General features: G+C 52.4%; 6 protein-coding genes across 6 annotated transcripts; 1 reads left to right on the top strand and 5 right to left on the bottom strand.

Annotated features, from left to right (window-relative positions):
* Positions 1 to 143: 143 nt before the first annotated feature.
* PG985_006986 (uncharacterized protein) lies at positions 144 to 771 on the bottom strand (the record flags this gene model as incomplete). The annotated part of the gene is made up of 2 exons (XM_066826755.1): positions 144 to 587; positions 670 to 771. 2 exons carry the CDS (start codon positions 769 to 771, stop codon positions 144 to 146), a joined length of 546 nt encoding a protein of 181 aa, XP_066686362.1.
* A 1,646-nt stretch (positions 772 to 2,417) lies between these two features.
* Positions 2,418 to 4,145, bottom strand: PG985_006985 (putative Cysteine desulfurase- mitochondrial precursor (tRNA splicing protein SPL1); the record flags this gene model as incomplete). Its single annotated transcript, XM_066826754.1, has 2 exons — positions 2,418 to 2,840; positions 3,033 to 4,145. The coding sequence occupies 2 exons, from the start codon at positions 4,143 to 4,145 to the stop codon at positions 2,418 to 2,420; spliced, it is 1,536 nt and encodes a 511-aa protein (XP_066686361.1).
* A 2,724-nt stretch (positions 4,146 to 6,869) lies between these two features.
* On the bottom strand, positions 6,870 to 7,705 carry PG985_006984 (U3 small nucleolar ribonucleoprotein IMP3; the record flags this gene model as incomplete). Its single annotated transcript, XM_066826753.1, has 5 exons — positions 6,870 to 7,267; positions 7,338 to 7,350; positions 7,411 to 7,444; positions 7,525 to 7,614; positions 7,677 to 7,705. 5 exons carry the CDS (start codon positions 7,703 to 7,705, stop codon positions 6,870 to 6,872), a joined length of 564 nt encoding a protein of 187 aa, XP_066686360.1.
* Positions 7,706 to 8,092: 387 nt separating this feature from the next.
* On the top strand, positions 8,093 to 9,033 carry PG985_006983 (mitochondrial 37S ribosomal protein bS18m; the record flags this gene model as incomplete). Its single annotated transcript, XM_066826752.1, has 3 exons — positions 8,093 to 8,198; positions 8,313 to 8,659; positions 8,806 to 9,033. The coding sequence occupies 3 exons, from the start codon at positions 8,093 to 8,095 to the stop codon at positions 9,031 to 9,033; spliced, it is 681 nt and encodes a 226-aa protein (XP_066686359.1).
* A 323-nt stretch (positions 9,034 to 9,356) lies between these two features.
* PG985_006982 (complex I intermediate-associated protein 84- mitochondrial) lies at positions 9,357 to 11,847 on the bottom strand (the record flags this gene model as incomplete). Its single annotated transcript, XM_066826751.1, has 2 exons — positions 9,357 to 9,525; positions 9,590 to 11,847. The coding sequence occupies 2 exons, from the start codon at positions 11,845 to 11,847 to the stop codon at positions 9,357 to 9,359; spliced, it is 2,427 nt and encodes an 808-aa protein (XP_066686358.1).
* Positions 11,848 to 13,882: 2,035 nt separating this feature from the next.
* Positions 13,883 to 15,508, bottom strand: PG985_006981 (acyltransferase family-domain-containing protein; the record flags this gene model as incomplete). The annotated part of the gene is made up of 1 exon (XM_066826750.1): positions 13,883 to 15,508. One exon carries the CDS (start codon positions 15,506 to 15,508, stop codon positions 13,883 to 13,885), a length of 1,626 nt encoding a protein of 541 aa, XP_066686357.1.
* Positions 15,509 to 16,283: the final 775 nt, after the last annotated feature.

Raw genomic sequence — 16,283 nt, 5'->3', positions numbered from 1 at the left:
AAGTTTCAATATGGCAAATGTGTAAAAGCAGTCAATGTTACTGCTATCTACTTGCTATCAATGCGTGTCGTCAATCATAGGGTATCATAGTGCTCAATCCTTGTGCCTTCCATTCCTGTCCCAAACAATGAGGTGCCAAGTGTTTACTTGCGAGCCTCAGCCTCGGCTTCGGCCTTCTTGTCAATGTTGGCCTCGAAACCTCGCTGGTTGGTCTTGCCGGCATCGTGCTGCTTCTGGTACTCAGCAGCAGCACCCTCATTGCCAAGCATGGCGTTGACTCCCTGGCCAACAGTACCGCCAACGCGGTCCTTGACACCCTCGTAACCTTGGGAGAGAATGCCCTTGGCCTCTTGGCCTTGGCCCTCCTTGTTCATCTCGCGACCCTGCTGCTTCAGGCTCTCGCTGCCGGTGAGGTTGCCAACAAACTCCTTGGCACTGCCTCCAGTCTGCTTCATGTTGCCAGACATCTGATCATGGTTGTCTGTGGCGATACCAGAAGAGGTGACAGCGCCGCCAGGAACCTTGACAGAAGCCTTGGATGCGTCATGCTCGAGATCAGCCTTGTCCTTCCTGGCCTGGGCCTCAGACTTGGAAGTTGGTCAGCATACGTTCAAAATCCCTTCAAGTAGGGGAGATGAGGGAGGGGATATCAGGGTAGTGGTAACTAACCTTGTCACCAGTGCTTCCGGTCACACTGCCGAGGGCATCCTGAACGTAGCCAGTGGCCTTCTCCAGGTAGGAGTTGCCGGTGGAAGCGTTGTTGGCAGACATGTTGTCAGTGTTGGATGGGTTGCTTATTATGTGTGTGTGTGTGTGCAAGAAAGTGACTTGAGACGTTTGAGAGGTTGTCAAAAAGGTGATTGAGCAAACAAAAAAGTTGGTGATGATACTTGGTGTTGGTTGAGTGGATGTGAAGATGAGAGTGGAAATGGTGGTCGATGGATCAGAATTGATGGGCCTTTTATCCCCAGGCCAGCAGCACGCCTGGAAGAGGGCGGCCTAAGCCTTACGTCAAAGGCCAACTGGGAGCAGGTAGGCACCATCATGGCAGAATCTGAAATTATTTGATTCAACAAGGCAGCTTCCCCAGATCGCGATCGATTAATCGTGTAAATGTGACTCGCCTTGTATGGGTTTCTGCTATGGGGGAAGCGGCATGACATCATATGGTGGGGTTGCGGCAAAACAGCCGCCTCTTTGTCTCATTCTATGATACAATCTGTCAGACAAACCACTCAAAGCTTGGTCGTTCATGCCTGTTGCCAGGGCCCAATTACGTGTATTGCCGCAAGCAGTGGGTTGGAAGGCATGCAGTTTGGTATTTTCACATGATCCCCTGTCACCCTGCGCCTGGTTGGTAGATTTCGTTATGCAGTGTGCCGCTACCCAGCTCATGCCCCACCCTTCAAGAGAACCTGATGGCAGGATGTACGTGTATGTAGTCATGCTCGTGGGGGGCTTTTGCTCCGAGCTGAGTGCCTGGCAGGAGTAGCTGCTGTTTGCCATTCATCACATACATCAATGTAGGTACCTAGGTAAGGAGGCAGGCGTCCATGCGGAAGGTACTGCACGTCAGGTACCTACCTGTTCATGCACGCATGGCCAATACCTAAGGTAATTGCAAACGTGACAGTGACAGGCGGCAGCTAGGCAGCATCGGACTAGAACGTTCGATCTACGCATGGTCCTTGGTTCTTACCTGCCTGTACACTTGGCCTATCTGATTGCGAGCGAAGCTGCCTTGCGTTCCAGAATACCGGTAGTGACTCTAAACCAGTCTCGGTCAGGCTGTAGTTGCCCGTCTAGCAGATACCGGTACAGGAAGTTGAGAACCCATTTTGTATGTGCCTTCTTGATTAATATAAGGCATGGAATGTGTAAGTGCATCAATGTATGCAGGACACAGTCACCGGTGCTTGCTTGATGTTGGCTGGCAAAATGAGTTACAACACCCCCATTCTGAAATTCGCAATTTAAAACAACCCATTGCACAGGGTGTAACTCACGGAAGTGATGTGGTTCGATTTTCATGAAGCACCTCATCGTAAGGCGCGGTTTGTATTGTATTTTACATGAGTATGGTATCAATGACGTAATATCTGCGTCTCGCAGCTCCCTACGAGACATATGTATCACACCCTCTGTTCCCTGTGATCGCTTGCGTGGTTGTTCCTGGCCCCAGCACTAAACTCCAAAGTCCAAAAGCGAGAGATGTGTGAGAATGCAACTTGACCAGTTGCAGTCGTCCAATGTACAAAGAGTCCGTTGCCCCTAGTCGGGGTGGGCTCTGTAATCCAATGAGATTATGCACGTTTCGACTTCCACCCTGAAGTCCCGTGACTTTGCTCCCTTGGCCGGCCCTTTTCAGCTAATAGGCCGAGTATGTAAAGATCAAAATACCGCATGTCATGTCATACTTAGTGTTGGCTCCATTCAATCGTGTTCAGGTCGACGCCCTCTTGCACCAGTTCCCATAAGGGACTCAGTTCCCGCAAGAACGTGACACGCTCCTGCACGGCCTTAAGTACGTAATCGATCTCTGCTTCAGTCGTGAACCGACCGATGCCAAATCGAATACTACTGTGGGCACTTTCATCGCTGTTGCCCAACGCACGCAGGACATAGCTGGGTTCCAGCGATGCTGATGTGCACGCGCTACCAGATGATAAGGCAATGTCCTTGAGTGCCATCAAAAGAGACTCGCCTTCGACGTAGGCAAACGAAACGTTGACGCATCCAGGGTAGAAATGATCCGGAGATCCATTTTGTGTGGCGTGCTCCAAGGACAAGAGACCCTTCAACAGGCGATCTGAGAGATACTTGATTCGCTTGGAGTCATACTATGCCAGGATAGGTCAGTATTTTGCTGTGTAGAAGCATGATACAATAAAGGCAGGAATATATGTAAATCAGACGCGTGTACTGTGTATCAACAAACGGATTCCGGTCAAGGAATTCAGAAAGCCATGCATGGAGTAGTTCATCATATAAGGAGGACAATCAGTGTGAAAGAGAAGACCGTGGAAACGTACCGCTAATTCCTCCTTGGCGATGCGACAGGCCTCGCCAAAACCAACAACCAGAGGTGGTGCTAATGTGCCACTCCGAAGACCACGCTCTTGACCACCTCCGCTGATGATGGGTTCCAATCTCACTCTTGGGCGTCTTCGCACATAGCAGGCGCCAATACCCTTGGGGCCGTAGATTTTGTGTGATGAGATGGACATCAAGTCAATGTTCATTTTGTTCACATCCATAGGCATCTTGCCCACTGCCTGGGCGGCATCAGTGTGGAAGAAGACCTTCTTCGACCGGCAAAGCTTGCCGATCTCCTCGAGGGGCTGGATTACACCAATCTCGTTGTTGACGGCCATTATACTGACGAGGGCAGTTTCTGGACGAATGGCAGCTTCAAGGGCTTTAAGGTCTACCAAGCCATCATTCTGCACTGGTAGATACGTGACTTCGAAACCATCGTCTTGAAGATGGCGGCAGCTGTCGAGGACACACTTGTGCTCAGTTTGGGTCGTGATGATGTGCTTCTTCTTGCCCGATCGGCCGAAGAATCTGGCCACGCCCTTGATGCTCATGTTGTTGCTCTCAGTGGCGCCACTAGTGAATATTATTTCTTTCGGGTCTGCGCCAATGAGGCTGGCGATGTGTTCACGGGCCTCCTCAACAGCCTTCTCACTTTCCCATCCGTATGCGTGGGTGCGGGAGTGAGGGTTGCCGTAGACGCCAACGAAGAATGGTAACATCGCATCGAGCACTCGCGGGTCTACAGGTGTAGTGGCTTGCATGTCGAGGTAGATGGGTCGCTGCCCCTCTTCCATCATGGTGGCCTCCTTCAAGACCTCGGCCATGGGACTGACGGAGGCATTAGCGGGAGTACCGGCTCCAGGCATTACCATCTCGCCCTTGTCGTTCATGAAGTCTTTCTTGTCCAGCTTGATAGCTGTCTCGATGTTGACCTGCGCATGATCTCGCTTGCTCTCCGAGACATAGCTTCTCCGCGAAGCTCGGGCTGGAGCTGTCGCTACAGCTCTTGATACTGTGGGGAGAGTGCGGGAGGTTGTGGAGGTGAGGGATTGTTTGAGCCCCAGGCGCGAGGCCTGCCTCAATGCAGATGAAGCTGCGTTGACCATAATCACTCTTTGTGCGTGATTAAATGGGGTGTGAAGAAAAGAAGAAAAGGGTGGGAAATGGTGGTGGGAGAGAGTTTGGGAGCTCCCAGGTCGAACTAGAAGTTCGGCGGCGAATTGATAAATTCGTCAATGATGCGGCCAACGTAGAAAAAGACTGGACGGAGCCGAGCTTCCCACCTATCGAGCTCGGTGATAAGCCCTCGGGATCGGACAATATATCATGCGACTGGGTTGGCTCCGAGCGTCCATCAGCCACTCCGATTGGTCCGAAGAGCATGGATGCCAGTCAATCTGCCATTTACACGATGATGGTAGGTTCTGCTATTCCTAGACACTTGAGTCAAGAGAAAGATAATGAATGTATTCAACTAATGATTGCTTCTTCCAGAAACTAGAGGAAGGCAAGGTCCTGCGGGCTTCGTCTCAGCCCACCAACAGAAACGAGACCAAGCTTGAAGGACCATTTCCCCCTCCAGAGCCAGGATTTAGTAGTATGTATGTAGCAGTGGAGTCCCCACCCCTTTTTGCTGTGTGTTGATTCGGCCTGTGACTTGACGATTCTTGCAGAATGCGCCGGGAGAAAAAGCGAACCCGGGGGTGGTTTATCTGTCTCGAAGTCGACAAAGTACAATCTCCCTACTCTGGTGGTGTCAACGAGTCCTGTTCGCATGGTCTTGCCCTGTCGGTCCACCGTCTCCTCTTGCGGATTGCGCCCAGGTGTTGACACCACCAGAGTAGGGAGACTGTACTTTGTCGACTTCGAAACAGATAAACCACCCCCGGTCCGCGCAGTAAAATGACCCTCCCCCACAACCTTGGAGACATCCGAACGATGTCAAAGACTTCGATGTGTCGTATGTATGTTCTGGCTACCCAGCCCTAGACCCTGGACATGGTGTTCCCGTGGACGGTGCGTGCAAGACTCACGCTTGTGCCGCTCTAAGTTATCGGGACGGCCCCTGAGTTTCTTGTGGCATTGTGGACAGCGAACCGTCCGCTTTTCATGTATGCTGTATCGATGACGATCCAGGTCTTTCGATGCCGAAAATGACTGATCACACTGTGGATATCTGCAATGATACTTCTTGTTGTGACACAATTTGTGTTTGCTTCTCTCGACGTTAGTATGCGGTTGAAACTAACAGGTACATGGGGCGTAGACTACCTCAACTTGCGCTTGGTGTCAAAACACTTCTGGCAATTGTCACAGGTAAACTTTGGGCCGCTCGAGTATGGCTCTCGGTCAAGTTGTGGGATTGCAGACGTAGCACGTGCATCAAACCCTGAGAAGCTCGTGTCGATATGAGTCGGAAAGGAAGGCTCTGATAGCCCGAGTGATAGAGTAGCCCAGTCCCAGTCTTGGGGTATGCCATGGGTTGAAAGGTGATTTGGCTGCTGATAGTATTGCGATTGAGCAGACAAGTAACTTGGTAGTAGAAATTGCTCTGATCCATAAGGCATCGGCCATGCTGGTTCTTGGATGGATAAAGCTGGGTGTTGAATAGTTGAGGTCTCAAGGTCTGCATAGTGTCAGCGTTACAGCTTAGAGTTGGGAGCCTGTCACGCAGGATTGTAGCACATACCGTGATCATATAAACCGCCGTACCCTCCTACCAAGTAATCGAAAGATCCAAATGGACTTGAGTTTCCATAGGACTCTAGGGTAAAGGAGTGGGGAGTCGCCTCTGCAAAGTCGGAAAAGTCACGTTGACCATTCACACAGCCCCCAGGCCCCTGATGGAAAGACTCGTATCCGGCATCTCTTTGATCACTGCTGCATTGTGTCTGAATGAAAGTTGAGGGAGGACCCTCGTTGTCCTCCCCTCCGGAGGTTGCTTGGTGATGTTTGGTTTTCCTAGCCCCTGAGTAGTTGTTGCCCCACCAAGGGGTTTCTTGGTCGCCATATCATCAGCAAACATCAAGCGTTCCAAAAAAAGATGTTCACTTACCTGGCTCTTGTAATGAATGTGACTTACTGTTTTGCTAGGTTGCAGGTCAATAGCTTGAGAAAAGATGGGTTAAGATAGTCTTTAAATGCATAGATGTAGAGTTGCCCTGACCGACGTCAGTTGCCAATAGTGGCCAATGAGAGGCCGAGGGTGATGCCCAGTATCGGAATGGCCTAGTTCTTTATGACCTACATGAGGCCGGGACAATGGCTGCGGAAAGATTGGCAAGACTGAGTGGAATGCTGCAGCTTTGCATATGACGATGTTAGCTGCCTGCAACTGCCATTGGAGACCTCCAACAATGCGCATGAGGCCCGTCCATAGCCTACGCAATCTTTGCCCCCAATGACCGCCTTAATCAATGTCGTGGGCGTTCTTTTTTTGGAATGGAACGGGGCCCGTATGCTGCACACATCCAATTCTACGGCAGCGGCAATATGTGATACTGGTTTGATGGCTATTGATTCAAGAAGCGCAGCTATCGAAGTTATTAAGTAGTATGGAAGCACCCGCAATTGACACTAATATTGTATGCCCCAAATTCGAATATACGTATTCACGAAGATGATACTAAAGCGTTCACAACTTCGACCAAGGCTTTCTTGGCGGATGCATTATCAGCAAGGCCCAAGAATTGAGATTTCGGCCAAAATCAAAGATAGTCACGTTATTGACAGAACCCTACGAACAACTCCTAAACGCCCAGCCATGCAAATCCCCCTTCTAGTCTGGCCACCAAGCAGAATGATATAGACCTGGCCAATACATACGGCGCCTACAGCAACTCGAAGTCGTCCAGGCGGTCCTTGTACTTCATAACGTGCCTCTTGATCTTGCTGCCCTCAGACCAGGTGATGAAGTCCTCCATCGACCTGTTGACGAGGTACGCCGGGTCCGAGACGACCTCGGTGCCCACGCGCACGTGGCCCTGCTCGATAAGCTTGATGGCGCCGGAGATGGTCTCCGACATCTTGAGACGCTGCATGACGACGGGCAGGCGTCTCCGGGCGAAGGCGCTGACGGTGAGCTTCTCCACCGAGGACATCTTGGACATCTGGGCGAGGACGCCCATGTCGTAGAGCTTCTCGAGCAGCAGGTCTTCGTGCTTCCGGCGGAAGGCCGACTCCGGGTTGAGCTGCGACAGCTTGTGCGCATACTGGCGTATAGAGCCACCTTAATACCCATTGAGGTTAGTCATGGCCATCATCTTAAGGCACAATGGTTCCAAACTGTGGTCTCTTACATAGACGGTTGTACTGTAGTATATAGTATTAGCACAGCTCATTTGGTAATGCTTTGGGGGAAATGATACATACCTTGTGGTAGTCTTCTACTTTCTGGATCGAATATCTAATTAAATCCGTTTAGCTGCTGCAATATGAGTTCGGACACGTCCATTTCATGGAATGAAGAAACGTGTCCATAATTACAAGCAAGATTCATACCTTCGGATAACCTCATGGTCTCTGTGGTTGTTGTCGCTTTTGTAGGTGATGAAATCAACCTTTTTGAGGAGCTTCCTGTTTAGGGATCAGTACATTGTTACTCTGGGTCGAGGGCGAGGGCATGAGAAAACACATACTGCTCGTGATGCTTGAGCTTGCGGACCATCTTGAAGGTACTAGAATGGAGCCTGTAGCGTCTGCTATGCGGGACCGAGGATGAGAGTGGGCAGAAAGACGACTTTCTTCAAGGATGGGAAACTGGGTGCATTCACGACGCCGCCAAATGCTTCTCTACCACGCGCCAAAAGTTCTTTGTCGCAAAGCGGCCTTCTTTCCGCCATCTCGAATTATTTTTGGCCCCACTCTGCCGATAACAGCGCCCCCGATAACCTTAAATTGCGGTACCGGATTAATTGATACAAGCTCCCTCCGTCTCGAGGTACCGCCCAAAATTCCCAATTGCCCGGCACATCGCTGCCCATACAGTCCAATTCGCGAATAGCTTCAGGCCCGGAAACCAGCCAGGCAGGAGTTCAATTCAACACCGCCCAAGATGCCGCCCCGTATACCCTTCCTCGGCGCTTTCAAGCAGCCCGCCACCTCCAGTTTCTTCCGAAGCCAAGCTTGCCAGTTCTCCCAGCAGGCACCCCTCCAAGCCAGTACGTCCACTACCGTGTACATACAATGCAATGCAATGCAATAGACCCTCCCACCCCCACCAAGCAAGCATCAATACGCACCCACGACTAACCAGCCATCCCGACTCTCTCCAGTTCGCCGCGATGTCCCCGCCTCCCCGGCCTCCTCGATGCTGAACCTCGACTCGTCCTCGAAGCGCGGCGGCCAGGACGCCACCCAGGGCGTCTCCACCCTCTTCGACGACTTCCAGATGAAACGGCGGACGCAGACGCCCGACGGCGAGCGCAAGATCGTCGGCGAGCTGCGCGGCAAGAACATCAGCGAGGACTACATGCGCCAGATGCCGCGGCGGTGGCGCGAGGGCGACCTCTACGCACCCCACGACCTAAGCGAGGTCGAGGCCGCCAAGTGGCGCAAGATGACGACGGTGCAGCGCGATCTGGTGGATATGCTGGGACTGCGGCCGCTGGACATGTACGCGGTAAGCGTCTCTTCCGTTTATCCTTCTGCGCAACTGCTCGGGTAGTCGTTCTCGATGGGGGTGGATTGGGAGGTGTATTCCTTGACTCCAGAGACGCGGACCTAGTAGAAGTCGCTGCGTGTTCACCTAACTAACATCTGGCACAGAACTTCTCGGTTGTGTCGGAGTATATGACACCTCACGGCCGTATCAAGAAGCGGATGCAGACCGGGCTTACGCCCAAGAACCAGCGCAAGATCGCCAAGATGGTCAGGCGCTCCGTCGCTCTGGGTATTCATCCCAGTGTACATCGCCACCCAGAGCTGCTGATGCGAAGCGGGCACATGACACCACAGCAAACTCAAGCGGTAGGCAAATTCGGCAACTTCATTTAAGAAGCAAGGCATTGGGCAGATGGTGGGACTTTTGGAATGGTACCAAATCGACGGAGACTCGGTTATACCAACCTCATCATATGTAGATTATCCTGTACAAAAGCTTTTGAGATGGAATAGACCACCAGATACCAACATCAACTCGAGTGACCCTGGAAGCATATATAAGAAAGCCCCGAGAGTCACAAATAGACACATAAGGGGTGGACAGGCACACAGGGTCACACGTATATACTATGGTACAGTAAAAGCTACCTCGATATACTTTTGCGCAGACAGAAATATGTGGTGTACATTTGATTCGATTATATGGCAAGCACGCGCTATGCCTTCCAGGGTCGTGAAATCTGGAATCTCATCAGTCCTTCAGCATCACGCTTCCTCCTCGTCTTCTCCAGACTGCTCCAGACGTGTGGGAAATGGTCCTTGGCCCACGCCTCAAAGTCTCCCTTCAAATCGTCGTTACCCAGGGCATTATACACCACCGCAAGTCTACAGACCCTTTCGTCAGTATACGGTATGAATGCGCTATTAGCAGACAGAGTAGAGAACTTACGTTACTGGCTGGGGCCGTTGGTGGACCTCGGTCTCCATGTTCTCCAGCAGCTCCTTTGCTTGCTCGAGCTGACTGTGAGCACCCAGAACACCCGCGTATGCGGTATAGACGTTGACCGGGATCTCGATCTCCATCTTGCGAACTTTGTCCCATAGGGACTGGGCCGCTTCGACTCCATAAGGGGAGAACTCGTACGCCCTGAATATGATTTCTAAAGATTGGTAAGACGGCCCTTCCTGTGACCTGCTGATTTCTTTCCAGTAATCCAGAGCCCTCGAAACATCATCGCAAGCAGTATACGCAATCATCAGAGCATTGTAGACTGCTGTCGTGAGACGAACCGTGGTGTCCATCTTGAGCATATTATGCACCATTTTCAGACTCTCGGCATCAGGGCATTGGCCAAGGCCTTCCAAGCACCGGATGTATGTGTCGGCATTGGGTCGGTAATTCGGATTGCTATGCTGCCTCATATGGCCAAACACCTGACATGCCATATCGGCTCGCTTCCGCTCAAAGAAGGCATTCATGATCAAGACACGGCTTTCCAGTTTCACATCTGGGAAGAACTGGCGTATCAGGGCGTATGCATCCCAGACTCGAGCTGTGCTGTTTGACTTGTCGATACAGTAATCCACGAAGGCCTGGCAAATGTTTTGTCGGTCTTCGAGGTTCAAGTGTATCGTATGCAACGATAGCGTATCGATCACCTCATACTGTTCATCGTTCTTCAGGAAGGCCATGCATATCGAGACAACAGTATCTGGCTCGAGAGTGACATGTTGTTCCTCCAGAAAGCTGGTGATTTCCAGTATGCTCTCGTGTCTTGGTGATGACTCCACACACAGCGCACGTATCAATCTGTTGAGGACTGGCCAGTCTTCATTGTCGCTCTTGAAATTCTGAAGCGACCTATAAGAGGTGAACGCGCCATCCAAATCATTAGCGGCGACCCTGTAGTCAATCTGTTGGCTATAGAACTGCCGGTCCGGTTCCAGGCCCAATTTGAAGACCAGCGTCGTAAGTCGCTCGGCCAGGTAGGCATCCTTTTTTTCGGTAGCCGCCTCGATAAGCGCATTCATGATCTTCATGCTGGGCTCCAGGTTGTACTTTTCGTATTGCACTTTGAACATTTGTTCCAGATACTCGGGGCCTTTCCCCATCAGCAGTACAGCGAACTGGTAGAGGAGTATAACGGCTTGTTCCACGTGGTTCGGGTTCGATAATGATTCAATGCTGTTGGCCATGCCTTGATACACTGACATCGCCCAGTCTCTCTCGTTGTGCCGGATAGCGCACCTCAAGGCATCGGAATACGTGAGTTGCCTCGGGGGGTCATTGGGTTCGATTGGTTTTTCAAAGGCCGCCATCATTCTTGCGACATCGTCTCGCTGCGCATAGAACCTTGTGATAATTTCATGGACGCTTTGGGTGTAGGAAATGCCGGCTTCTGTCTTCATGGTCTCAACAAAAGCCAACATCTCTTCTTCTCGGCCCTCGCGGGCCAGGCCGCGCAGAACCGGTGTCCAAAGGCCCTTGATACGACCTATATCTATGTCCGAAGCTTGCTTGAGATGGGGCCACTGCTCCAAAAGAAGATCTCTAGCTTCTGCCGCCCGGCCGTTCTGTGCCAAAGTCCGGAGCAACGGAATCATGTCAAACAGCTCTAGGGCTTCAGGACTAATATTCTTTTCAGCGGCACTCGCTTTCCGGTCAGGGGCGCTGATTTGTTTTCGGATCTCATGGTAAAGAGCTTTGGAGAAGTTCAGCGCAGCAGCTGGGTCGTCTCTGGGAGGCAGTATAAGTAGGGTATCTCTGGCGGTCCTCAGATCGGCAACGGAAAGGAAGCCGCCTTTTTCAGATGTAAACGGGATTATAAGGTGCCGAAAGACTTTGTACGCTGCTTGGACTTGGAACGAGTTCACCGGACGGCCGTTGAACCTCTTGTATTTGAAGAATTCGCGAAAGCCCTTCAGCAACTCTTCCCTCGGCGGCGGGCGGAGGTTTTCCTTGTCGTGGGAGCCATACCGCAACAGAGCTTCGTAGCCGGGCTCGACGTCGGGTGCCTTGAGGGTTCGTGGTGGCTTCTGGAGGAAGTTCAGGAAGGTCCTCCGTTGCTGAGATATCCTGAGTACCCGTTTCCCTGCCAAATTTCGGCTCGCTGACGGTCTCGGGAGGGACTGCAGGGGGCACAGAGGGCGGGCGGCCTGGTGAACAAGCAGGCGTCGCAAGACATGGCGGGTCGATTGCGACCGCATAATGGGTTATTTAGCTATGTACAGAGCCGACTACATGGTAGAGTTAGAACTCGGTCGGCACTAGAATGCGACAGGGAAATGTTGGAGGACTTGCCTGGGCATGGTTGAAGCTCAATTGCGATCATCAAGGCGGGCTCATATTGCCACAGCGAACATAGCTTGGGGTTTCTGTCCAACTGTTACGGGCTATCAAAAAAGATTGGAGCTCCATTCTAGTGAGGTGACCTTCAATTCTGTACCTGAGCAGCTCAATTGCGGGAGCAGCTCAACAGCCCGTCAGGTAAGCGGCGCGTCATTGCTGGGCGGGCCACAACCTCTGTCAGCTGGCCACAACGCACCCACCTGTCAGGCTTGTAGGTATAGTCTTATATTTACACTCTTGACTCTGTCGCCTATCCAACTTTGGATATAAGTCAACATTGTTATAGTACACATCGGTTTGTTTGGTATAATAGGGACTTTGAGCCAACTAGGTCTAATACTGGGATTCGAATGCCATTGTATTTGTTCAAAACTTCAACAGCATCCCGGACATTCTGGACATATATAAGTTCCCAGCGTTAGAATATTTATTTCTTCTTATTCTTCTTCAAAGACTCCCAGGAGGAACACCTGGAAATTCGAAACACAAAAACACATACATACCTACAGTATGCTCTTGGTGATCGACGGCACGTCGGCTCATCTTACCTACTGCAAAGAGAACAGCTGGACGACTTGGTGAAAGAGTGCGGCTTGCCCGTGTGCGCCAAGGTTATCGCCACGATGGCAAACCACATCGGCAGGGTATGAGGTATAGAGGGGAAAGAAGAAGAAGAAGAAGGGCTTCGAGTTTCGACAGCTCTTGGAGGGAGGGGTTCATTGGAGAGCTGAGCTACCACACCAGATACAAGCTTTGTCGGAACTGTCAGTACCGCGATGGATGCCCAGCTTTCAGGGAACCATCGATGATGACTTGACCCCGCGATGTTCTAACAATATCTCATCTCATATACCCAAGTAAGCAAACACCCCTGCAATTAGTACGAACCCTCTCCGCCGTGACTTGTACATTTCCGCCGCCGACCGGCAGTTCACGCCCGACCCCCCCAATAAGACCGACAGTCGGATATAGTTATCCGTACCTAGGTAGATAGAAAACAAGCACATCTACTTACTCCCTACACGCGTCCCGATTGGGTCCTTGGGGTTTCCCACTTTCAGGGGTTGCGCCAATCTCGGCTGACGCCATACCGTCCGCCACCCGGTCGTAGAGGCATTGGCCAAAACCTACCTCTCGGCGATCCTAGGAAAACTGGCTGCGCTTATCAATATGAGGCATGCTAAGCCGCGGAAAAGGGGCATAATAACCTGTGCGCTAGCGTAACGTCGATCTCACGTCAAGCATGGTCCCGCGAAACATATAGCCGCCGTTTCACATTGACAGAGTGCTTAGCATCAGTGCCGTGCTACCCTTACTTTTTTGCCAGCCTCGCGCCAACCTAATGTGATATGTATGTGGTGCGAAACTTGTCCGGCAAAGGTATCCGAGAGCTCAAGACATAAACTGGTAGATTGGTATCAATTTATCTTCAGCTACTGAAAGTATCAGAATTCCACCAATTCCTAAATAAGAACAAGGCCCATGCCGAATCCCGATTGATTCCCGGCTTTTGTGTCCAGGCCTGTAAACGCCATGCGCCAATGGTATAGTATAGCCTTGTGGAGAGGACACACAAGATCCCCTCCATGATGATGTAAACCTGCTCGTACTGAGATGGAGAAAAAGGAGAATGGACCTGCCCAAAAAGCGTACATACGCTATGCCAGTATGTAGTGTCTCACGTGCTGCTAATGTACAAGCTCATGTATCCAACATGCCTTGCCGATCCATGTGATACACAAAGAAAAACAAATGGAAATGGCTTTCTCCTAGACGCTAAAATGCAAAGTGTTTGTTGTATGATCCTCAAAAAATTGAAGAGGTGGTGACAAATCGTAGTCTAAATGCTGGGTGTAAAACACGCAAAAAGAATTTATTGGGAGTGTCTTTCTCCTATCGCTGTTCCGTAATCGACAAGCGCGTCTCGAGCCACCTGGTGAAGCGGACGATGGGCGCGTCGACAGCGCGGGCAAAGACATCGGCGGCCCACAGGACGAGGGGGATGTTGATGGCGGCGGCGAGGATGGCGCCAGCCCGGAACGCGGCCTCGGTCTCGATGCCCGTGACCGAGGTCCAAGCCCAGCGCTGGACGCGGTAGCCGAGAGTGTGGGTGACGGGGCCATGCATGAGGTAGATGGCGAAGCTAATGCGGCCAAGGTACTGGACAGGACCCGCGCAGAAGACGCGTTGCCACAGGGGCGCCCGGGCGACGCAGAAGACGAAGAGAGCCCCTCCCACCATCTGCCAGAAACGGTACCGGTCCGAGAAGTAATCGGGGATGAGTGCGCCCAGAGTCTCCCAGCCGGGCACGCCATCGGGGCCCGCGTCGGGCTCCGACATCAGGTAGAGGGCCGGCACCGAGAGCAGCACGTACGCAAGGCCTCGGACCTTGCGACACTTGCAGGGGCGTTTGGATGCCGATGCTTCCTTTTCTTCAAACGGCAGAAGCGATGCGGGCGTCGAGGCGGCGGAGGAGGACGGGGCAGAGCCATTGCTGTTGTGCGCGCCGCGGATGATGTCGAGCTCGGCAAGTACGGTGCCCACGAGGAAGAGAAGGGGCTCCCAGCGGTCGTTGTGGAGCATGAACCACATCATGACGGCCGTGCATGCGAAACGGGCACCCGTCCGCAGACGCGCGAGGCCGAGCAACATCAGGAACAAGACCATGGAGCAGCGGTATTCGACCGGAATAGTCCAGAGGTGGACATCGTAGCCCGTGCTGCCGCCAAACTTCTCCCAGCTCCAGAAGTGGAGGAAGTTGAACATCTCGCCGGCCCAGTGAAGGAGCTGCTCGCTGAAGGTGTCCTCGAGGACCGGGTGGTGCTCAGCCACATTGCGGACGTAGGTAGGATCATAGGCGAAGTCGCGTGTCCCCTCGTACGCGCCGAGTTGCAGGAGACAGACCACCATGAAGGTCGAGGCGGCCGTGGGGAGGAATAGGCGGAAGCCGCGGCGGAAGATGAAGGATGTGATGGTGTTAAGCAGGCTTTCAAACGAGCGGCTGCGGATCTGCTTGAGCGGCTTCAGGGACAAGGCATAACCCGAGATAATGAAGAAAATGCAGACCATGGACGGTCCGCTGAACAGGAGGCGCACAATGGGCAGCCTCCAGAAGTGGTAGTTGACATCGTTGCGGCCCCAACCCTCGGAGATAACGAAAGATGTGTAGAAGTAGTGGCAGAAGAAGACGAATAACGCTGCCAGCCCACGCATGCCGTCCAGGTAAGCCGTGGGTCCAAGTTTGTCGCCGCCTCGTAACCGCTCACGGCTGTTCCGACTAGGGTGTAGGATGCTCGGCAGAAGGAAGATGGCCGACCGCAGCACGGCCGAGCTGAGAGCTGATATCCGGAAGGCCTTGCCGTACGACTTGGCGGTCTCGAGCCATTGTTGAGCCGGGAATCTCTGGTCCAGGTCCATCCTCCCGCTCTCGCTTTCCACATCGGATATCGACCGCTCCTCGATCAAGAGAAGCTTCTCCTCGTGGGAGAGGGTCCATTTGGAGGCTGCGTATCCGTTCATTGTCCTGCAATGGAAAAAGTCGACGAGGTTGAGGTAATGTACAAAAGGAGGAGATGGTCACCCGCCACGGCCTCGAGGCAAACGGTAAGAGTGTATATGGTAAAGGGGGCGGGCCCAGCCAGGTAAATAGGCCTGCAGGATCAAGAGTCGAGTCGGCAGATATGCCGCTTGAAACCTACTGCAAGTTTCCGTTGTGACAATACACTGGAGCCTGCTCAGCTGTCAACCTGATGCACGAGGTTGCTTCGTTGGTCTCCAGCCAGGCGATTCGCTCCTAATGGTGGTGGATCTACGGCTATGGGGTTTCAAGAACGCGGGGGGGGGGGGGCATGAATGACGGAATGGACAGCACAGATGGAACGAACCACGGAGCAAAGAGCGACTCGGGTCAAGGGAGTGAGTGATTGGTTGACTGGTAAAGATATAAGAGAGAGATGGGAGGGAGAGGAAGTGGAAGAGGAAGGTAATAGACACTCTAAACAGTAACGTGCTGGTTTACATACGGAAGGAGAAGTCGAGGCATATGTCGAGGAGGACGAGAAAGAACACAGAGAACCGAAACATCGGCCTTCAAGCTTCATGCTTACTCACATGAACGGGTAGCGATAGAGCTGACGAATCTAGCTTGCATCAAATCCCATTTGGCCCAGTAGTCCAACTCTCATTCGCCCTCTGTCGGGGATGATCGCTATTTCGTCCTCTTCTGGGGGAGGTGCCCGGCTGGCTGGCTGGGCATCCCTATGCGCAGTCACTATGCGCACTCGCGCAGAGCCGC

This window comes from Apiospora marii, assembly GCF_038362585.1.
Source record: "Apiospora marii strain CBS 49790 chromosome Unknown utg000004l_segment0_segment0, whole genome shotgun sequence".
Taxonomy (NCBI): domain Eukaryota; kingdom Fungi; phylum Ascomycota; class Sordariomycetes; order Amphisphaeriales; family Apiosporaceae; genus Apiospora; species Apiospora marii.
Note: the sequence above shows the minus strand (reverse complement) of the source record. Positions and strands in the feature narration are given on the sequence as shown.